General features: G+C 38.5%; 1 protein-coding gene across 1 annotated transcript; it reads right to left on the bottom strand.

Annotated features, from left to right (window-relative positions):
- Positions 1-3,224: 3,224 nt before the first annotated feature.
- Positions 3,225-6,718, bottom strand: pdyn (prodynorphin). Its single transcript, XM_073059976.1, has 3 exons — positions 6,507-6,718; positions 5,291-5,417; positions 3,225-4,070 (listed from the first exon to the last, which is right to left on the bottom strand). Exons 2-3 carry the CDS (start codon positions 5,408-5,410, stop codon positions 3,429-3,431), a joined length of 762 nt encoding a protein of 253 aa, XP_072916077.1. The 5' UTR covers positions 5,411-5,417; positions 6,507-6,718; the 3' UTR covers positions 3,225-3,428.
- Between the last annotated feature and the right edge of the window lie 18,238 nt (positions 6,719-24,956).

Below are 24,956 nucleotides of genomic sequence, written 5' to 3'. Positions count from 1 at the left end.
ATACAGGGTTGGGGGGATTCTAATGTTGTTTGTATTCTTTCAAAATTGCCACTACCGTATTAGGACCGTATTAGTTTTGTGCGGTTTTCTTTGTATTTTTATACTGCATATGCAATTGGTCGAGACAAAAGTGTGTGGATCGAAGGTTGAATGGAAGTTGTAACAACAGGATCTGATTGTAAAATCCGTTCGTTTTGTTTTAAGACCCTCTTCTGGCACTTAAACATCTAAAACAGATAAAGGAATTAAAACCCAAGAAAGTAGTTGTTGTCCTGAGTGTGCACTTTTTCCCCAGGCTACAACATATAGATAGCTCAACATAAACAAACTAAAAGTGTAACTTGTGGTTCATAGCATCTTGTTGCCTATAGGCCAAGGACAGTTATTGATTTTCCTTAAAAAGACATTTCTTTCTTTTAATAAAATATTACTCTGGGAAATACTCTTAAAATTTGTTTTTGACTGTTGTCCTTGGTTTCCTCTTTCATTCAGTATCACAGCTAATGAGTGAGTGACCAACAGAAAGATCATTATGGAAGCGAATAGATTTCATTTTAAAAGGTATTCTTCGAGGGGTGATTGATAAGTTTGTGGCCTAAGGTAGAAGGAGATGAGTTATTAACCAAACTTTCTGCATTATCACTCAAAGAGTTGAACTGCACATGCATGTAACAAGAGCTGTATAATTCATCTCCTTCTATCTTAGGCCACGAACTTATCAATCACCCCTGCTGTGGACCACCTGGAGGTCCAAGACGCTCTCATTACGTGCACATGCAGTTCAACTCTTAGAGTGATAATGCAAAAAGTTTGAAATTAGTAAGTCATCTCCTTCTACCTTAGACCATGAACTTATCAATCACCCCTGCTGTGGACCACTTCTACAAAGAAGGGATCCGTATGCTCCATGAACGCTGGACTAAGTGTGTAAATGCAGGAGGGGACAATGTTGAAAAATAAATGTGCTAGGTTTTCTAAAATTGACTCCTTCTACCTTAGGCCACAAACTTATCAATCACCTCTCCTACTAACACCTATTAGTATTGGGAACCCTTAATCCCTGCCTGGTCTAGTTCAGATACAATACAATCCAAAATCCTGCAGTTGATTCATCATGTCTTGGTGTAATTAAAAGGGCTATAATTGTCACTGTTCTGTCATTATTAGTATTAGCACAAAAGAATTGCAAGTGTAATTATGATTATGTCATGTTACGTGTTGAGAAAATCTCCTAAAACTTGGAAAAGAGGTCCCGGTTAAAAGTAATTTCTTTTTGAGCATTTTCACTGACACCCACAAGTTACCTGTCATTTTAGACGGTCCTTTGGTCAGTAAGGATTCTTCTGGTCCATTTGAGCAACTTACACTGCTTGTCCTGCATATCCACATCTGATACCCTTTAGGGTGCTGAATCAAATACTCCCAAAATACTCGAGAGTGGCAACACTTAAGAGTTTGTGAACATCTTAACTATCTAACTAACTATAAAAATCTTGTCACATTTTGATGCAACTACCTTGCAATCTTTTCAGACTAGCAGCAAGAACCCACTAGAAGGCATGTAAAGAGGAGATGCATGTAGCTTCAAACATGTACATATTAGTAAAATTTCAGATGAGTTAAAGCTTCTTAAAGTAGAATGGTTAAAAAACTAACTTTTGAGAAAGAGAAAGCTGCTACTAAAGCTGTTATATAATTGATATTCCAAAGGCATACTTTTCATGGAAAGCTACTTGGATTAGAGGCATCCATTTCACTTTAAATTCACAATGTGTCATCGTTAGGATAAAATACAGGTGCTGTATGTCACTTCTGGCAAAGGATCTCAGAACTAAAATATTGCCTTGGTTTTCTTTCCACAGCTGCTGCCTGACTTGCTGAGTCTTTTCAGTTCTTTGTTTTTTAAATCTATGACCAAAGTCATAGACAGCCCTGCGCATCTGTAGTTGTGAACCTCCCATGATTCAGGGCATCTACAAGGACAGGTGTGTAAAAAGGGCCGTAGGATCATTAGGGACCCAAGTCACCCCAACCACAATCTATTCCAGCTGCTACCATCTGGGAAACGGTACCACAGCATTAAAACTAGGACCAACAGGCTGCTTCCTACACCAGGCCATCAGACTGATTCACTCAAACTGATTTGAGTGTATTCTGTGTTACATTGATTGTTCTATTTATTATAAATTACTATGACTGCAGATTTCACATTTAGACAGAGACATAACGTAAAGATTTTTACTCCTCATGTATGTGAAGAATGTAAGAAATAAAGTCAACACAATTAAATCCAAAGTTGCTGTAAGAAGGTGAATGTTTTCTGTTCTAAGAAGTATAAAGTACAACTTCACATTACCGAGCACATCTGTCACCATGCATTTTTTTTACTTTATGCAAAACAATCATCATGATCCAACTTTATATAACTCATAGATTCCATCAATTTGTTCAGAATGAATAGCCCAGGCTATTTCAAGAAAATAATGATCATGACCTCAGCACTGTGAATAGATGATCATCATTTGAATGTACATTACTGAAAGTCAACTGTTGTTCATGACTTTACACTCAGCAGCAGTTGATTAGGTACCTCCTGTACCTTAAAAAGTGGCCACCGAGTGTACGTTCATGTGTTTCTGCTGCTGTAGTCCATCCACTTCAAGGTTCAATGTATTGTGCATTCAAAGATGCTCTTTTGAAAACCGTTGTTGTAATGCGTGGTTATTTGAGTTCCTGTCAGCTTGAACTAGTCTGGCCTCCCTCATTAACAAACTGTTTTCGCCCCCAAAACTGCCACTCACTGGATGTTTTTTGTTTTTGCACCACTCTCAGTAAACTCTAGAGATTGTAGTGTATAAATATTCTTGGAGATCAGCAGTTTCTGAGCTATTCAAACCATCCTGTCTGGCACCAACATTCATTCCATGGTCAAAGTCACTTACACCACATTTCTTCCCCATTCTGATGTTTGGTCCTGACAATGTCTGCATACTTTTATGCCGCATGATTGGATGATTAGATGTTTGCATTAACCATCAAGTGTACCTAATAAAGTGGCTATTAGTGTATGTTGATCTTTAAAAAAAAAACCACGGGGAACAAACTGAGCATGCCAGATTTCCTTTGCTTGTTAGCCACAGAAATTACTTACTTTATTAAACGAAGCATAAAAGATCATCTCTAACATCAAATACTAATACAGAAAGCAAACAAAACCAAAACCGTTCAGTCCAGAGACCATTTTTATTTGATTCACATGAACGTTGACAACAGAATACAATTAATTTGCTCAACTGCTGTTTTAGCGAGCCAAATAGAAACATAATAGCAAAAATATTTGTGCATTCAAACAATACATTTAGAGTTTAAATACTGAATCTATTTTGGCAGTCTACACTCTCACATCAAGACTCAAATGACTGGCTATTTTACAAGTCTGAAGCTTCGTCACTGTAATCATTGGCCTCACCATCATCCGACCTCAGTGATACACGAAAATTGCGCCTCAGGAAACCACCATATCTTTTTTGGTTATCCCATTTATATCTTGGTCTACCGATTCTTCTCATGAAACCTCCATATCTTTTCTGCAGTTCCACATTTTGATTCTCCTCATTCGCCAGCTCCTCACTTCTTTTGTAGCCATAGCCTTTCATGAATCCTCCATAGTGTTTTAGCTCTTCTGTTGGGGGGACATCATTCTCTGCTGCTATATTCTCCATTGCAGTTGCAAGATCCTGCAATTCAGGTGAATCCCTCTCATTAAGCTTTTTCATCAAGCCACCATATTTGTGATTTTGGTCCTTCTTGTATGCATTTTCTTCAGCCAATGCTTGTGCATAAACTCTACTCTTGTCAATTTTTTTCATAAAACCTCCATAGCGTTTTGCTTTGTGCTGCTGTCCACTAAGTTCCTCTAGGCGTTCAAGTTCTTTTTCCTCAGTCGCTGGGTCAGAAAAAACTTTATCTACAATACCCAATGGGTCAGAGTTGTACAACTGTAGTGCCCTGTCACATTTTTCCCACTCATCAGTCGACAGCACTACCCCTTCGCACTCTAAAGTGCACGTCTGAAAGATAGTAGTCAAACAACATTTTATTTAATGTGGAACAGATTGTATTCAGTATAATTTTTTATAGTTGGTATTAATTAAAATCATAGGTACTATGTGAAAAGCAGTTTTTAAAAAAGTGTACTTCATCCAAAGTTTGAAAAAATAGGCTTAGTCTGAATCACACAGATGTCCTTAACAAAAATAGGCACACAAGTTTTCACAATGATTCATGCCATTTTGACAAGTAGTGCCATAACATGGGTATTCCAAGAGACAAGAATTACAGTACTTAATTTAATAAAATCATTCTACAAATGGGCATAAAATATTTGAAAAGGGCTTTATTAAAATTTATTGTAGATGCATAGAATTTACATTTATAGCACAACATTATCTGTTCATACAAACTAATTTGTTCTTGACTTTATTCTTAGATCTATTTGCAAAGGGGAAGCAGGATGATAGGGGAAGAATTACCACTAACCACAATGATTCAGGAATAGCATAAAGTGATAATTTCTTGTAATTAATGTAATTATCAGTGAAAATCTAAAGGCTGCTGTCAGGAATACGCCACTATTCTAAAGCAAATGCTGTTACACTGTTCACCAATAAACTTTTCATTGACTGCTAGATGCATCAGTGTAGTGCATCTTGCACAAAAGAAGTCTGGAGAAAGGCTATGTATACAATTCTTTCATAATGTACAGTACTTAAGGTTCTAGTGACCATCGTCTGTGTACTTAATGTTTCATTCTATTTATAATATGGAATAATGTATCTGAAATACTTCAGTTTATGGTTTATTAATTTAAATTAAATTATTAGTCTGAATACATGTTCTTATTAGAATATTATATATTCTCTATCCAAGATTTAATATTGGTGTCAATTATTTACAGAAACTTTTGAAAAAAAATTGACCAAGTGACAGATAAGCATCCCTCCCAGTTTGCTTGACATAACACGGTAGCATGTAAGTGGCGACTGGTAAGAAAACCCATTACAATGCACAATTTAGATACAGTTCTGACTGATAGTTATCTTCGAACTTCAACCTATTGACTTCCATTTAGTCATCAATGAAGGAATCTGCACGGCTTGCTGACTCTATTTACACGCTTCTCCGTCGGTTTATGCAGTAAGACTTTTACTGAGTCTGTTTCCTTTCAATTAGTTGTGGAGGCGAACATAATGCGTAATGCTCTCTCCATTCTCGAGTGCAGTTACCTTACCAGTGGTTTGATTGAACTGTCCAAGACCAGGTTGCACGCTGAACACCATTGGGTGCAGTCAGCGCGGACTGTGTAGAGTGAACCAAGCGACAGCGCCAGGACAATCACACTCCACTCCATCTTCACCCTGAAATACAAAGAGAGAGAATAAAATCTCTACAGTTTTACACGCAAGCTTTAGAAAATTATCGAATCCCCAGACAAAACTTCAGGTGAACTGGGAAAAAAAGTGCTCGGGATAATAAAACCAATCAGCAAATCGATTTGAGGTGATGTTTCGCCGAAGATGTCCTGCTTGCTAGTCTTCCGTCACCATTAATTTAAAAAAACTAGCTGAGCCTTGTCACGTTTTTCGATTTTATGTTCGATTTCTATCATTCTGGCATGTTTTCGTCTTCGATAACTATGCTTTATAACAATGGACTGGGAAACAACCGATCTCAATAAAGGCTCGGGTAATCGAATTACAAATATTACAAGGTTGTCACCGCGTTTTTTAAGTATCAGAACTCAGAATTATTTTTTTAAGTCAGCGATGGCTCTGGTGGCTGTTTAAAGGCAGGGGGTTTTGGTGTATTCATTACATTTCTCTAATTCAGACGCGCATTTCATCACTTATGAAAGAGACAAAGAATACGGAAGGTATTGTGGAATTATATGCTCTACGCTTTGCAACCCACATCCCACTTGTGCTAAGATTCAAAATTTAGGGGGGGGGGGGAACACTAATGCTAGTAAAAGAAAAAGTTTGAAGGGAAGAGTTCAGTCCGAAGATAAAGCTGCTCATTGAAGATCCTGATGTTGCGGCAATTCCTATCGGAACGAACTGCATGTGAGTTTGATGCCAACAAAAGCCAAATAAGAACGCATATCGACCTCGTATTCTTTTGAGAGGAAGCACTCGCCCAAGTCTTCGATTACGGGAAAACTTAATTCTAAACATTCTGTTTTGTTAAAATAGACCTTGTACTTAGTGATGTTGCACGCTTGTAGAAATAGATATTATCTTCCAAAACATGGAGACCAGTAACATTGGTACTATACGCGAATCACTAATCTAGAAACTGTAATTAGATATTCATAGTGTGATTAGCTACCAAAATGTAAACTTTAATACACCTTTATGCAACTAATCCCCGTTATATCCATCTTTCTATGAAAGATGCAGTGATCCCTAGAAACAAAGATGATTAATAAACGCATTTTCTCGAGTTACCTGGGTATTCTTTGAGAACAAAATAAAGAGGTCAGGATCTTTGTAGCTTTGTGGTCGAGTGCGGAGTTCCTTTACGAAAGATGCACGGTGTGTAGATGGTTTCCTCCAGCGACTTCTTGCCACAGTTACGCTTAGAGAAGTCGTGCTGAGATTCCGGGGTTCCAACCTGCAGCCTCAGTGCCCGCTATTTATTTATCATCAGCGTTCTTGTGACATTTGCGACGTTGAATATACGTCTTTTTGAGCCAATGACTGCACGGATTGAATCATTATTAAGAGGCAATTTCCTCGAATACCACCAACATGTTTTATAGCACATCCGTCGTAATTCGCGTAGTGTTACTAAGACTTCGTGTTTTAAAAATAACCGACGTTAAGTGACACGGTAATTACATTTAGCTAACGTTACTTACACAATTGACCTTTTCACACTTCCAGGTTTGATTCCCAACCTTGCAAAGACCCAGCTCCATTGTCACATTTGCAGAAACCTTCGCCCATCTAGTGTAAATCAGACGAGTAAAACCCAGAGTAACACTCCTAGACCGGAGGCGATCTGTTGCTGTTTCTCGGGTAACGAATCCCCTACTGGAAAGTTAAGCCATTTCAGTTCTGATTGAATCCAACAGATTCAGTTCAATTTGTTTTCAGCCTTTTACTAGACGTTAAATGAAATGTTTGAGAAATATCGTGAACGCGTTTAAACTGTGAACAACAACCAAGTGCGTTTGGCTACATGGTTTACCTATTACTGCAAACTTTCTGCTGTATTGAAGTACAGATCATATTGAACATAACAGCCGTCTTGTTAAGAATGATGTATACCGCCGAAATTTGAAGGATAATTTAGAGAGCATTCCAGTCCAGTTCAGTTGAACGGTTTTTCTGTAAATAGATTCCGATAAGGTTATTTTTTTTTCTCTTTCAATATCGAAGTGATTTTAACATTTCTCCCATTACCTCAGACACATATGATGTTGCCGTGTTGTACTTACATTGTGGTTGCAATGTTTTCATTGAGTCTTGCGAAGTACTGTATTTGCGAACAAAACTGTTGCACTGTAACGGAAAGCAAAGCAATTCCTTTAGCTTTCTTTGGTTACAGCAGAACTAAGTTATGTGGGATGCCAAGTAATACATGGCAATACGAAAGCAACCTAACAGGTTTAACATCACTGACTGTTGATAAATAATGTTCTAATGCGGCGAGATCATTAAACAGATCCAACGTCCAAGAAATTATAACAATGTTTTTAGCAGAAATTAAAATTGTATGTTGATTAATGGCTACAAATCACCAGGAGCATGCACGTGAAAGACAGTGTTACAACGTAATTCTATTATTCGATGATGTTTTTTTTTATTTTGGCAATCCCTTCAGATTACTGATGATTCGCCCCACTCTGGTTTTGTGAGCTTTAAGATGGTTGAGGTCGATGGGAACTGCATAAAGACACTGTGGAACTGCAGACACTTCCACAGATTGGGCTGGAGATGACTAATCGGGCTGTTAGGTAGGTACTTAGTGAGATGATCTGCTCTTCCTGCTGGGTTTCTGTGCTTCTGACCATAGCCATGCAGTGCTCAATACCATCCTAAATATCCCTTTTCACTTTCAGCAGCATTGGACCAGACATTCCCAAAATGCTTGTGGCACATAGTGGAATATTTCCTTCTGTCCACCTGATTATCTTCTAATAAATGGCCAAGTTCAGTCTGACTACGAGTCTGGTATTGGCCATACAAATGGTGTGATCTGCCTAACATGTCTGACCAAGTTTAAATCAAAGCCTTGGTGCTGAGGCTATTGATTGGGAGAGCGCACTGGTGTTGATTCATTGGTCCTTCTAATGAGCTTGGAAGATATTGCAGAGAGGATATCAGTAGTATTTTTCCACTACCCTGAGATGCCCACTGTAATTATCCAGGTCTCAAAAGCATAGAGGATCACTGCTATCTAATAGACCATGAATACTGAGGCTTTGGTCTTCAAGTATTCTCTTCCTCAATCAACCAAACTCTATTCTGGTGCAATGAAGACTATGGTGAATTCCATCATTAGTTCACTACAAGTATATACTTTCTAAAAGGAATCTCACGTGTTTGTATCTAATACAGAATTTGCTGTTGTAGTGACAAAATATCCATCACCCTCACAACATGAGAATTCATAGAAAAGATGAAAGGTATTGGCATAGAGGGAACATCAGGGAACATTCCAAGAAGCTTATTGGCCCTAGCAAACAATTCAGCCTGTAACACATCCCAGCTTCATTAGGATTAGTTCCTGGAATCAAAAGCTGTTCCATTTCTCCAGCCGGTGCTGTCCTTCTATTTCTAAACTTGTTAATGTATGAGACTGGGAGTAATCTTGAGGTTTTTACTTTTGAGGCCCTACTTCTCCTTCCCAACTCCATAAACTCTGCTTACAGCACTTTATCTCTATTTCTAATAAACTCTGGTGCTAACAAATTATTATTTTTGTAAAGGAAACCCTTGGTAATATTACATGCAAGATATAAAGTGGTTTTTATTGGTGTGCTAAGCAAGATCAATGCCCTATGTATTTTATATCTTCTATGAATAGCTTGTAGTTACTATGGATAAATAATTCAAAATTAATTGATTTAAATTAATGAAAAATATTATTCCTAGGAATATGCTTATGATACTTCATCTTCTCTCTTAATCTCACATGTATGTTCTAGCCTTTATATGTTCACTGTAAATGTTTGTTAAAATGTCTGTAGGAATCCTTCAATATGATTGACTACTCAGCCTGCTTGATGATGATGGTGTTATTCAATGGCAGAGTCACCTACAAATGAGTATTGAGAATTGTTGCTAAACGAGGGGAAACAGACACAACATTGATCAATAGGGGTTTATGGGTAAGCTTATGAGAGGTAGTTGTTGCTTTTTCATTTAATTCTCTCCAACAATTGTGCTTCATACTTAGGATGCACAATACTTATAAAATATAAATAAGTAATTTTGCTTTTTATCTTGTACCCTGGAACATATACCAAAGAACATTGGTATTTAGTTTACCAGAGATATTGGCTTGTTTAAATATATTCTGCACATGAACCACCTGGCCATTTGATCTATTCAAGCACTCTTGATCATTGCCCCTCCCTTACAATATTCTTCATTTACATCATCACCTTGTTTCAGAAGCCATCGTCAAGGTTTAACATGATTTAGAAATCTAAAAATGAATTATACATTACTGAAAAGGAAATGAATAGATGAGCTTTTCGGAGAGAAAAATTTGGGAGGCAAGTCTAAATGTAGAGCAAAGCTTCTGAAGCTCTCTCAGTCCCAAGGACCAATCTCAATGGCTAAAGATATTGTGAGATAAGGTAGGATGGGGGTAGGAGAAAGTATCAAAGACAACATCTGAGAAGTTCATTACTTTAGATCAAATTTGGATTCATTGTGTGTTTGTGGAGAATGAGGTCAGACCCTTTTCAGCTGCGGGTCCCTTATGCTTGTGTTGATAGTAGCCAAGGCTCAAGAAGTTGGGAAGAGAAAGAGATGGTGGTTGGAACATGATAATTTGGATCACCATGGAAGATAAGTGGAATTTGATGGTTGGTGTCTGAGGAATTTATCAATGATTAAGGTGAGGGTTGGATAATGGAACTGCAGATAGTTGTACAGGAAATCAAATGCCTCAGGTGCTATTAGGAGGGGGAAGATAATGGGGGACGGTGACAGTGCGTAGGGGTTGGTGATTATTACCAGAGAGATTGAGGGTTTGATTCATCAGACCTATGGAGTATTGGCAATTCAAAGGATCTTCATGAGCCCTCAGAAGATTTATTTAGGGCACTGGAAAACGTTTGATGATTCAGTGAATTTGGGGCATGAGACCTCAAGGGCCATGAGTTTAGTGGAAGGGGGAAGGAGTGTAAAGGGATCAAAGTTAAGCAAGTAAGAATGTAGGGGACCTGATCCAGCAATGCATTATTAACATATGGTTATCATAAGAGTCACCCACAAATTCACCCTAGGAACAGCTACAAAGGGATGGTTGAAAGGCACAGATCAAGAACTGTTTGGTTGAATATCTGGAATGATGTGAAGCAAACCAGAAATAATAATTAAAACTAAAAATGTATTAAAATTGTAGGTTCATGTCTCCCTACCTTTCATTTAACAATGTGAAGTAACTGATAGGTTTCAAAGTTTCATTTTCAGTGAATTATTCACTGACTTTGGACATTCAAGCAGTACCATCCAAGAATTTCAGGGATAGAGGGGTTTCAAACATCAAGGTTTTCAAGGATTGCAAATGGCAGTAAATATTAGAATATGAAGCTAGTCTGTGCAGTCATCCACCTTGGTGCATTAGATAAAATGCTCTTTTATCTATGTTGATCAATTCCATAGTAGGAAGGAATTATTAGCTTCCTGTATTTGCAGTCACTAATTATATGCACCTCTATGTTGTTCAACTCCATGACAGATGTAATTATTTAGTGCCTAATGTTGCACTCATTAGTTTTGTGTATATATACATAAACACTATTGACTAAGAAAAATCTCCCTTTTGATTCACACCATGATTGAGTTGACTCTATCAGAAGTTTGTGGTCCATCTGTTCTGTTTATATAATGAGCATTTATTTCTCTGCCCTTGAAGCAGGATTCACTAAATGAAATTTAAGCTTTTCATAACTAGATATAAAAATCTTTCATTTTTGGACTGAATTGTTGACAACTTAGCTAGCAGTGAACAGTAAAAGTAATGTTTTATAGCATGATGTTGAGAGCTTTTGTTATTGTGTGAGCAAGCAGATTTAAACTTATAAAGATAACACCACTAAAATAATATGCAACTGCCTGCTCTGTAGATGATCATTATTTCCATGAAATGAGGAGAATTAACTCTTCACACAAACCTATAATCTTAATATCAGTATAATTAGCACATGACTCTTCAAGACGGCTGGGATTTAAAAGTCAACTGATCTTTTCTCATTTGATTTCTCTTATATGCTTATACAGTAACTCCAAATCAAAGTGTTACTGTTTCTTAAATGAACTTTCCAAGAAATTCCATCTTGCTGAGCTAATCCATAGTAGTAGTAGTAATAATAATAATAATAATAATAACAATATTGAAGTGTTCAACATTGATTTTTATATCAAACACTTGTGGTGGGTATTGTTCAAAATTAAAGTTTTAGTCAACCAACAGATCATTTTCTCTTGGGAAACTATTTGCAACAAATAAAAGATTAATTATCAACTGAATGGAATTAATAAATAACTAATCCAATTTTGTTTTGTTTCAGATTACTACCTTTTACTCTTTTTTTGGCTTAATTTGTGAAATACATTATTGGTATCTAACTATTTTACATGACAACTGTATCTTCTAACAGTATTTATGAGATTACTTCAAACTGAAGAACAGGTAAAAAGAATAATGAATAAATAATAAAAAGCATAGCTTCAGGACAGCATGTTATCCAGCCTTTGATATTTTCAGTCACATTTCGTAAGTGAGATTCACTTTCGTATTGTTGCCATTAAAACCTTATTGATCTGCATTTTCTAGAACAGTCTGGAATTTATCATTTTATTGCAGAATATCTGAACAGCAGGCTGTTCTTTCACATTTCCATTGCAAATATTATTAATAAAATTCATGTGGAGGAAATAGCTCAGTATTGTTTCAATAATAAAGCTGTTTTATTCTATGTGAGTGCTTAATAAAATTTAAACCCATAAATGTTCTGAATTTGTTGTAATATATTCACTTTTAATATAACTATTTTGCTAAATGAATTGATGAGTTAACTCACTAGGCTTTCATTGAGAGGAAAGGAGAACAAAACTTTAAATGCTTGAAAGACTCAACAGGACTGTGCATTATGAAATAGAAAAAATAATGTTGCAGATGTGGATTCTTTGTCACATATAGAGCTTTTTAAATCAAATGCATTCACTGGCTGTGATAAGTCATTGTTTACCTACTGTTTGAAATAGAAGCAGGACTAGGGTGCTCTGCCATTCTTCAAAATCATGGATAAGCTTTTGCCTTTCCCATAATTTTACTAGTATATCCCAATATTCCCTGATTGATGTAATATTGAGAAATCAATGGATCACTCTTTTGAATGCAGTCACTTTCTGAGCATCCATAGCACTCTATACCACAGAATTACAAACATTCGTCACCTCCACCCAAGTGAAGAAATTCCTCCACATTTCAGCCTTAAATGGGTTAATACTTATTTTGAGACTATGCTCCTTGATTCTGAACCCCTACACCGTGGGAAACATCCTCTCTACTTTCACACCGTAGATCTCTATGAATTCTGTGTTTCTTGGAGGTCACTTCTCATTCTCTTATCCCCACAACATGGGGTTGTGGCTTATACTACTTACTGCCTGTTATGCTGCTGGCATTTATGGAAGCAATTAAGGTCTTTCATCTCTAGAGGTGTTCAGGGCTTCCTTCGTCATGTCAGTAGCTTCCTTCTGGTTTTCACTACTTTCAGTCATGCAAGCCTTGGGTAAAGACTCGGGAATTCTATCGCACTCAGAGGTAGAAGAATTCTTCATTGTTGTTTCTGTAACAATTTTATTTTATCAGTCAAAGTTTTTAGCCCTGAGCTAAACCCATGAACGTGAAAGACTGGTGGACCTCTCTTAGTTTGGCCTCTACCCTTTGACCTGTTTGACATTGGTGATCCTACCAAGAGCCAAAGCATAAAGCCCCAACTCCAGCCAGCATAGCTCTCTGGGTTATTGAAGCATACAAGCCTCCAAACCATGAGAAGGTTGGGATCCTCTTGGAGGTGTGGCTTATCCAATTTTTCTGCATTTGACAGACCCACTCTCCTGAGGACTGAGTCTTCGTGACACTTCTTCTACTGCAGTACATTTTGTGTTTGGTAGGGAGGCAAGTTCTACAATTTACAGTGAATTTCACAGAATAAAGCTGGAAGCCTATCATTCATCAGAAGTGCATTCATTGAATTTCTGTATACTTTCCTGTCAAAAGAAAATCACCAAGGCTACAACAGTACCTATTGTGATCTCAGACATTTTGTTCTCATATGCCCTTGCATTAAACACTAACTTTTGCCTTCCTAATTATCTGCTCCACTTGCACATTAGATAAGTGATATATGTACAAGGACATCCAAGAATCTTTAAGCATCAATTTGAGAAGCTGGAATTGGTTAGTTCACATTTTCACACATTGTATTCCATTTGCCATTATGTAAATCATTCATTCATTTTATCTGCATTCCATAAGACCATAAGACATAGGAGCAGAATTAGGCCATTCAGCCCATTGAGTCTGCTCCGCTATTCCATCATGGCTGATCCCAGATCCCACTCAAGCTCATACACTTGCATTCTCGTCATATCCTTTGATGCCCTGACCAATTAGGAAACTATTAACTTCCGCCTTAAATATACACATGGACTTAGCCTCCACCGCAGTCTGTGGCAGAGCATTCCACAGATTTAACACACTCTGGCTAAAAAAACTCTTCCCTAGCTCTGGTCTGAAAGGTCACCCCTCAGTTTTGAGGTTGTGCCTTCTAGTTCTGGATACCTCCTCTCCACATCTATCTAGTCATAGAACCATAGAACACTACAACACAGAAAACAGGCCATTTGGCCCTTCTAGTCTGTGCCAAAACATTATTCTGCTAGTCCCATTGACCTGCACCTAGTCCGTAACCCTCCAGACCTCTCCCATCCATGTATCTATCCAATTTATTCTTTAAACTTAAGAGTGAGCCCACATTTACCACATCAGATAGCAGCTCATTCTACACTCCCACCACTCTCTGAGTGAAGAAGTACCCCCAAACCTTTCCATTTTCACCCTAAAGCCATGTCCTCTCGTATTTATCACTCCTAATCTAAGTGGAAAGAGCCTATTTGCATTTACTCTGTCTATACACCTCATAATTCTGTAAATCTCTATCAAATCCTCCTTCATTCTTCTACACTCCAAGGAATAAAGTCCTAACCTGTTCATTCTTTCCCTGTATTGGTTTGAGGCAGAAAATGACATGGTGGCGAGGATGTCCACCCCTCCTACAAATGACCAGGTGCTGTGTCTCACCGTGGCCGATATGAGAAGAACCCTGTGCAACCCACGGAAGGCTGCTGGACCAGATAACATTCCTGGTAGAGTGCTCAGAGGATGTGCAGACCAGCTAGCAGATGTTCTCACTGACATCTTCAACATCTCCCTGAGCAGCGCCACCATTCCAACGTGCTTCAAGGCCGCCACCATCGTCCCCGTGCCGAAGAAGTCTTCAGTGTCCTGCCTAAATGACTACTGTCCCATTGCGCTTACATCCATCATCATGAAGCGTTTCGAGAGGCTCGTCATGAGGCATATCAAGACCCTGATGCCCCCCTTACTGCACCCCGTACAGTTTGCGTACCATCCCAACTGCTCAACAGATGACACCATTGCCACCACCCTCCACCTGGCCCTAACCCACCTGGACAAAAAAGACACATACGTTCAGATGCTGTTCATAGACTTCAGTTCAGCATTCAACAAAATCATCCCTCAGAAACTGGTTGGAAAGCTGAGCCTACTGGGTCTGAACACCTCCCTCTGCAACTGGATACTAGACTTCCTGACTGGGAGACCTCAGTCAGTCCGGATTGGGAGCAGCATCTCCAACACCATCACACTGAGCACAGGGGGCACCCCAGGGCTGCGTGCTCAGTCCACTGCTGTTCACTCTGCTGACCCATGACTGTGCTGCAACACACAGCTCAAACCACATCAAGTTTGCCGATGACACAACCGTGGTGGGTCTCATCAGCAAGAATGACGAGTCAGCTTATAGGGAGGAGGTGCAGCAGCTAACGGACTGGTGCACAGCCAACAACCTGTCTCTGAATGTGAACAAAAGAGATGGTTGTTGACTTCAGGAGGGCACAGAGCGACCACTCCCCGCTGAGCATCGATGGCTCCTCAGTAGAGATTGTTAAGAGCATCAAATTTCTTGGTGTTCACCTGGCGGAGAATCTCACCTGGTCCCTCAACACCAGCTCCATAGCAAAGAAAGCCCAGCAGCGTCTCTACTTTCTGTGAAGGCTGAGGAAAGTCCATCTCCCACCCCCCATCCTCATCACATTCTACAGGAGTTGTATTGAGAACATCCTGAGCAGCTGCATCACTGCCTGGTTCGGAAATTGCACCATCTCGGATCGCAAGACCCTGCAGCGGATAGTGAGGTTAGCTGAGAAGATCATCGGGGTCTCTCTTCCCGCCATCATGGACATTTACACTACACGCTGCATCCACAAAGGAAACAGCATTATGAAGGACCCCGTGCACCCCTCATACAAACTCTTCTCCCTCCTGCCATCTGGGAAAAGGCTCCGAAGCATTCAGGCTCTCACGACCAGACTATGTAACAGTTTCTTCCCCCAAGCTATCAGACTCCTCAATTCCCAGAGCCTGGACTGACACCTTGCCCTACTGTCCTGTTTATTATTTATTGTAATGCCTGCACTGTTTTTGTGCACTTTACACAGTCCAGTGCAGGTCTGTAGTCTAGTGTAGCTTTCCCTGTGATTTTTTTTTTACGTAGTTCAGTCTAGTTTTTGTACTGTGTCATGTTACACCATAGTCCTGAAAAACATTGTCTCATTTTTACTATGCACTGTACCAGCAGTTATGGTCGAAATGACAATAAAAGTGACTCGACTTGACTTGACTTGACTAACTCAACTCCTGAAGACCCAGCAACATCCTAGTAAATCTACTCTGCACTCTTTCAATCTTACTGATATTCTTCCTATAGTTAGGTGACCAGAACTGTACACAATACTCCAAATTTGGCCTCACTGCTGTCTTATACAACTTCACCATCACATCCCAACTCCTATAACTCCTATACCCAATACTTCGATTTATGAATGCCAGGATGCCAAAAGCTTTCTTTATAACCCTGTCTACCTGTGACACCACTTTCAGGGAATTATGTATCTGAACTCCCAGATCCCTTTGTTCCTCTGCACTCCTCAGTGCCTTACCATTTACTGTGTTAAAGTCCTACCAACATTTGGTAGGTTTCAATGAGATCCCCCCAACACCCCCCAACATTCTTCTAAATTCCAGTGAGTACGTTCCTTTGAAGCCTTTATATCCTGTCCACAGAATACCTGATATTGAATCTATGTTTCCATCTGTTTTTCAAGTTCAAGTTTATTGTCATTCAACTGTACACATGTGCACTGCCAATTGAAGCAATGTTCCTCCAGGCCAAGGTGTACAATGTACATATCTACAGTACTTAACTCACACATAAAGTAATATTACCAAAAATAAATAACAAATAATAAGATGCATTTACAAAATGAGTTAAAATGTAAACAGTATAATAATATTAGCACCATACATGATGAAACCTGAAATGTTGCAGTGAGTTCAGTAGTCTTGTGGCCTGGGGGTAGAAGTGGTCTCCCATCCTAACAGTCCTTAACCTAATGCTATGGTCCTAATGTGTTTGCACCTTAAATGGGTTTTTAATTTAATTTCAGCAGTTACCTTAAATACAACTAAATATTCTTATGCCTCTGAAGATGTTGCTTTCTTGTGTTATTTATGATAATACAATATACTGTGCAAAATTCTTAGGCATATGTAAAAATTCTGTAATTGCTTACATAAATAATGAAATGAAAAGTTTCTAAATTTCAAAATATTTACCATAAAAGCAGTAAACAGCACAAAACTAAATCAAATCAATATTTGGTGTAACCACCTTTTGTCTTTAGAACTGCGCCAAGTTCTAAAGGCAAAGGTAGGTACACTGTCATGCAGTTTTATAAGAAATTAGCTGGTAGGTTGTTCCAAGTGAAACCTCACTGATTTCTTTAGCTGTGCAAGTCTAGAGAATACACAGTCCGGTCCTGCCAAACCCGTGAGATTAAGGTGGCTCTCCCACCCCAAACCCCAGTTTGTGTGGATGCTGTGTAATTTGCAACCCTGTAACAACTCAGTGCTAAGAAATAACAGCACACTACACACATTTAAAGGAATTATATGTATGAATCTTAACTTAACTAAAGGGTTAGTGAAGAAAGAAAAAAACCAAAAAGGGCCAGTTATAATTAAACAGTCAAATATGCACAGATTGGAGCTCAATTCTTCCAAAAGTCACAAGTATTCACTGATGCTCAGTAGGTCCCGGCATCTTGCTCCATCAAGTCACGGTCCCACACCGGGCCGAATCCTACGCTGGTTCTCTCCAGCATCTTCTCTTTTCATCTCCCACCGATCAACGACAAGAAACCCAAAACCAACCTTGTCCCTCTCAAAACCTTCCATTTCCACCCTCCTAATTGGATGGCACACATTCGTCAGCATTCTTTATCTTCAACAATAACTCAAACAGGCTGAAAGCAGAACAGAGTGTTCTTACAGATCTGATAAAATTAAATACCTACAGCATAGCAGCAAAAATGTGAACAAGGTGTTACACAAGCACCTTGGAGAACTTGCTACAGTTCCTGCTCAGACTATGCTCCATGACTGTCCCGCTAGCTTTTGTCTCTCCAGGTTCTGTATTACCAGACAGCCTAAATGATGCTGAGATCAGGGCTCTGTGGAGGCCATACTATCTGTTGCGAAACTCCCTGTACTTCTGTTCACTGAAGGTAGTTCTTTATGACCTTGGCAGTGTGCATAAGATAATTGTCCTGCTGCAGAGTGAAGTTGGGACGAATCAGATGCCTCCTTGGTGGTATTGTGTAATGGTATTGAGAATCTGTTTGTATTCTCAGCATTGAAAATTCTATTAATTCTGATCAGATCACCAACTCCATTTGCAGAAATGTAAACCCAAACCTGCAGGGAACCAACTCTTCGATGGACAAGTTGCTACCTTTTTGAGCAAAAAATCAAAAATTTCAAGCAATTTTGTCATTGTTCAGCACTCTAGTCCTCATGTTTTTGTGCAAAGGTGAGTCTCTTGGCCTTGTTTCCAGCCGGAGGAATGGCGCTTTGGCAGCAACTCTTCCATGAAGACCACTTCTGACAAGACTTCTCCGGACTATAGAGGAGTTTACTGAGTTCCAGTGGTTTCTGTGAGTTCAGAGCTGATAGCAGTCCTGGACGACTTCTGATTTAGAAGAGACAACAGTTTGATGTATCTCGCATCTGCTGCACTCAGTTTCCATGACCAATCACTATGTTTCCAGTCTTCAAGCTTGCCTGTGTCTTTATGCTTCTTCAGAAGAGCTTGTACAGCACACCTTGAAACTCCTCTCTGCCACAAAGTTTCTGCTAGGGAGAGACCTTGCTGATACAGAATGATCTCCTTGTTTCTTGTGCTATGCTCACTCTTACCAATAGTGTAAGAATTGATGATTTGAAGGTTAATCTGCCATACCTTCACCTTTTAGTTTGGTTGTCCTTTGCTCAATTTGATTCCTTCTTACCTGTTACTGTTTCAGATAATCAGGTTAATTCATCATTATATCATTGATGATTAGCACCTGTGTGTTATCTTTGTTTAATTATGCACTAGGCTATATACTAAGAATCAAGTTTTTATTTCAAAAGTGATTTGTTACTTTCTTTAACAAAATACAGAATTTTACCTGCAACGTTTAATTATTTGGAAAATGAGTGTTTGGGAATCTAAATTTGCTCTTTTCTACTGATACACGAAAGCAGAAGACAAAAAATAAACATCTAAAACAATATTTATATAAAACAAATCTACGGTGCCTAATACTTTTGCACAGTACTGTCTGGAATCAATGGAGTTTTAATTTTACAACAAATAGACAAGGCACTAGGTGGAGCACCAGTCTACATCAGTGATTGAAAGATATGCTCTCCAGTAGGACAACTGCTGTACGTCAGTCATTTAGCATGCTGGTACAATGAAAACAATATCTTGAAAATTAGCTTCTCCCTCTTTACTTCTAGAAAGATTGGGGAATGGCAATCTTCAATCCTTTCTAAGGTTGGAACATTTCAACATGCGGAGAAAATTATTGGACTTATAGACAAGCTTTTAAAAAAACAATGAATATATATGCCTCTGCTAACACATGAACAGATACTTTCTAAATCCCTTTTTGCACATCCATATTTTAAAAAAATATTTCTACTGTTTACATTGAAATAGTAAATAAAAGCTTGACCAAGTATGCAGAGCTACATATATACAGCTTACATATTTTTCATCTGGTACACTAATCTTGTGGCCTTGTGATTTTCTTTGATGGGAGGGAGAGAGAAATTCAGTGGGTGAGCATTTAATGAATAATAGGCTTCCAACTTTATTATGTAAGGCTCACAGTAAATTGAAGAAGTGACTCAATATTTCACAATCATTTTCAGATTTTCAGTTTGTTTCTTCATGGCAGCAGAAATGAAACTGTTAGCTTGATTTTAGTTTTGTATTAAAAGATGCTATTTAATTTGCAAAAATTACCTTAACTGGTTACTATTCATTCAGGGGAATGATGAGAATCACAGCCAGCATTTTTTTTTTGTCCATCTATAATTACCTCAAGAATATGATAAGGAATGGTTTTTCTGGATTGCCTCAGTTGCTGTGGTAAAAGCACTCCTACAAATTCATTACAGTCGGTATTTCCAGGATTTTGAAGTTTCACTAAAGGAATGCTGGGGTATCTCTATAGCAGAAAGATGTGTGGCATACAGGAAAAATTCAAGGGAGTGACAGGCCATGTGTTTGCTGTCTTTTTATTTTGAGGTAACAGAAGTTGCATGCTGGAAGACTCTGTTGAATGGTTATGAGCTGGTACACAACATCACATCATTTATGCAGACAACTGCCCCTTACACTAGATTGTTTGAGCAAATGCTTAAGGTAATGGATGGGGTGTTGATCAAGTAAACTGTGTTACGTACTCCGTAACAGGGTGTCTAACCAGCAGAGAAAGAAGAATTCGTTGGAGTCTGGTAGTACTATACTAAAGATGTTTATTAATAAAAAATAAGCAAGACCATATCAATAATGCAAATATACATATAAAACCAGTTAGCAGTAATAAACCTAAAAGTGTAGGAATAATAATAATCAATAATAAGCAAGCTCTATCGATGTCTAGGGGTAAATAAATTGTCATAGAAAAGTATAAAGTTCAGTTCAGTTCATGAGTGCTGATGTAGTTATAGTTGTTGTATTGTAATCATTGGAGAGAGAGAGAGAGAGAGAGAGAGAGAGAGAGAGAGAGAGAGAGAGAGAGCGCGAGCGAGATGTAACAGCTACAGCCAGGCAAACCTTTCTTTGCTTTCTTAATCCGTCGTATCGGTGTGGTCATTCAGTATGACCTCTCTGTCCTTCTGCTAGACCGTTCTTCTGTGGTGGACTCGTCACCCTGGCATGAGTGGACACACACACAAGTCCCCACCGGCCCTGCTTTTACACTGATAGCCTTAATGACCGACCTCCTGGTTTGGTCTTCGAAGCCCCCACCTTTCTTGTGGGTTCCAACACTCAATGAGTGTCCACTGGCGTGTCTGGAGGGTGTCTCTCCAGACCTGTCTTTTTATCCCTACTCACGGGGACTCAGCTATCCATCACTCCTGAATGACTGTGTCCATCAAATAAGGCCACTCCTTCAGTCCACTGAGGAATGTTTATGAGCAAACTATTGTCCTTGCAGTGAAACAGTAAATAATTCAAAAAGGAGTCACAATACGGTTAATCAGCAATTTCCCCCTCTCTCTTATCTGTCGCCGATGTTCTTGCTTGTTTTTCCATCTCTCTTTCTCATGGTCAGCATAGCAACAGTAATAGTTCGTGTTTCTTAGGAGGGGAATGGTTAACTCTGTACCCCATTGTCCATCAGGTCTATTCATCACTTGTAACAACTGAACTATGTTTAGTAAATGGACAATGCTTTATCACATCTGCTTTCAACTGATAGCAAATGGATTCACTTTGGGACTCAGGAGATGAGACCTCATCTGCAAAACACTCATCTTTGTCGTGTTCCTACAACTACATGACTAACATAGCTTGTTCAGTTAATTTTCTTGTCCACAGGATTGTCTCAGTTCTTCCTTTCTTCATTGATAGTAAAATGCTAGAATTTCAGTGGAGTGAAAAACACCCGAATGGTACTTATGTGGCAAGTAATATTTGAATCATGTCTCAGTCCTTCTCTAGATTTTGTCCAGCATTTGTTGTAGGTAAGGATGGGCTGCTTCACTGCCTTAAAAATTTTGCTTAGAAATGAGCAGTGTACAAGCATCTCCATATCTGACCTCTTGATCAAAGGACCATCATTGATGAAACGATGACTGTGCAGGATTAACTAAAGTGACCACCCTGAGGATGAGGCGAAGGAGCCAACGACAATGCTCTGTAACTGAGAAAATGGGATTTCAACTACTTCAATGACATTCTGTTATGTTAGTTATGACTTCAATCCATGTATATAACCATATAACAATTACAGCACGGAAACAAGCTATCTTGGCCCTTCTAGTCCATGCCGAACACTTACTCTCACCTAGTCCCACTGACCTGCACTCAGCCCATAACTCTCCATTCCTTTCCTGTCCATATACCTATCCAATTTTACTTTAAATGACAATACCGAACCTGTCTCTACCACTTCTACTGGAAGCTTGTTCCACACAGCTACCACTCTCTAAGTAAAGAAATTCCCCCTCGTGTTACCCTTAAACTTTTGCCCCCTAACTCTCAACATGTCCTCTTGTTTGAATCTCCCCTACTCTCAATGGAAAAAGCCTATCCACGTCAACTCTGTCTATCCGCCTCATAATTTTAAAAACCTCTATCAAGTCCCCCCTCAACATTCTATGCTCCAAAGGAAGATTCCATGGAAAGATTCTTGCATGACCCCAACTGATCACAGTTTCACTGGGGTTTCTTGCTTTCACATTTGGTCAAAGGCATTTTGATGTCAAAGGAATTTGTTCTCACCTCACCAATACAACTTATTTCTTTGTTCCTTGTCTGGGCCAACAACGTGATTAGGTCTGGAGACAAATGTAGAACAGCAACTGAACATCACTGAATAGACCTTTGGTGAATGCCTCTTGCCTGACAGCACTGTTCAATCATATACAGCTGATGGTACATACAATGATGAGACAATGCTTGGACAAATTGGATTCAGATACCTTATTTGCTATAGGACATCCTTGGGCACGGAATAACTTTGTTTAATAGCTGTTGGTGTCATAACTATTATTGCTTTTGTTGCAGATGCAGCTAGTTTTGGAGACAAAACTTCAGTACCACCACTGGATTGTCATCAGGATAGACTTGGTCCTGTATAATATTTATACATCTTGAAATCATTTGGATTTAACTGAATGAGTTGAAGACTGCTTCTTTGAAGGTGGACCTTGCCTTTTGAGAACATAAGTCAAGGCTAGACCAATCACAATCACAATCAAACATGAATCTAAAGGAGATTGAAATGAATGATCCTTGTGCCATTTCTGGAAGAAATTTATCCTGAATGATTTAGCCTTCTCTTATGCTCTTATTTTCCATGGTCCAACATCACTGAAAATGGAGATGTTTGTGGAATCTCTTCCTCAGTCAAGTTATTTAGCTATCTACCATTATTATGGACTAGGTGAGACAAGGCTGAGTTTTGATCTAACCCATTGTTTCTTCATTCTCCTGTACAGTACCTGGCTTTAGGTACATTTGTACTGTTCCTTGCATGTTGTTCATGGTTTAATGGTAACAGTAGTGTTAAGGATATGTCTCAACATGGTGTTACACTTTGTACTGATACTGATGTTTAACCACTAGATCTGTTCTGAACTTCATTTGTGGCATAATAGTTAAACTTTATGGAGAGTACCCTCACTGTAGAGTCTTTATTTCAACAAGAACCACACAAAGGTCATTGCTGTTAATACTTGTCACGGTCAATTTGGCACAAACATTTAATCAATCTAGCTAAGCAGATATAAAAGTCAAGAAGAATTTACCTTTATGTTTGTTTTCTCACTTCCTGCAACTGTGTCCCAGGGATCTGGTCAGCAGAGCCATTTTTTGTCCCCAAACCCAATTCTTTCTATGCCTTGCTATTCTTAGTACTTCTACCTAGTAATGATTAATATGGATGGATAGTAACTTTTCAACCATGGGAGGGGACTACGTTGTAATCAGTTGAATGTTATCACCCTTGTTTGACCTGATGCCATGGAATTTCATTTGCCAAGATAGTTAGGAATCATAGAATTGTGTCACGTAGAACCAGGCCTGTCAGCCTAACTTGACCATTCCTACCGTTGTTATTACATATATTAATCCCATTGGTAGACATTTGGTAGCAGTTCAATTACTTATCTAGGTAGTTCTTAGATTTTATGAAAATACCTGCCTCCTCACCCTCCTTGGATTGTATGTTTCAGATTCCAGCTTCAGTCTGTTTGAAAATAATTCCCTTCAAGTGCTCTCTAAAGCCAATGACCCCTCAGCTTATAACTAGGCCCTCTTGATTTTGAGTACCACACCAAAGGAAAAGGATTTTAACTATCTTTCTTATATATTATCTTCATTGCTTTGAGTCTGGAAATGCTTACAAGCTGGCATCTCTCCCTCTGAAAATTATATTTATGTACCTATTAGGGACTTACAATAATCCAAATTTTCCCCGGTCATCATTGTCAGTCTTAATTTCAGATTTATTTAATAAATTAAAATTATAAACTATAATGCTGACATATGAATTCCTGAAGTGGAGGGGTTTTATCAATAAATAATAACTGCTAATATCATTCACCTACCCATTAAACTGGAAGCCTTACCAATTCTTCAAATAAGACATTTGTTACATGCAACCCCCATATATACCTGGGCATTTTAATAAGAATACAATATCAAACCACACACAAGCCAATAACTTGTTTATTAAAATAACATAGGGCCAAGAAATTTAAGTAATGAGAAGTGACAAGTGAAATTGAGGTTATTTTCATTAAGATTATATAAGTTAAGAGGTGAACAATAGAGCTGTTTGCAAAATATATGAAGTCAAATTACTGCAAGGAACAGTCAAATTTATAATATTTTTATGTGATAAATTGAGAAAAAAACTATTTTTACTGGCTAAGCAACTGAAAGGAATTTATCACAGAAGAATGAAAGCATTGTACAGAGAATTTTGCTTTATGGGGAAATTGTTAGAACATCATCTGCCTTAGAAGTAGCAATGATGACGTAAGATCAATAATATGTCTAAAAATGTTGGCTGATGCATAATTGAAAGGAAGCATTTGAAACATTATGAGCATGTTCAGTGTGATATTTTAGCTGCACTAATCTGATTGTCCTTCTTCTATGTTATATGATTGTAGAATCCTGTAATTTCGAATGAAGTCATTGGCCTTGCATGAAATTGTGTGATGTTTCAGCTCCAATACTTTTGCTAAGCAGAACAGTGTTCAGGAATTTC

The sequence above is a fragment of the Hemitrygon akajei genome, chromosome 11, assembly GCF_048418815.1.
Source record: "Hemitrygon akajei chromosome 11, sHemAka1.3, whole genome shotgun sequence".
Classification (NCBI taxonomy): domain Eukaryota; kingdom Metazoa; phylum Chordata; class Chondrichthyes; order Myliobatiformes; family Dasyatidae; genus Hemitrygon; species Hemitrygon akajei.
The sequence above is the reverse complement of the archived record's forward strand: the minus strand, read 5'-3'. Positions and strand labels throughout refer to the sequence as shown.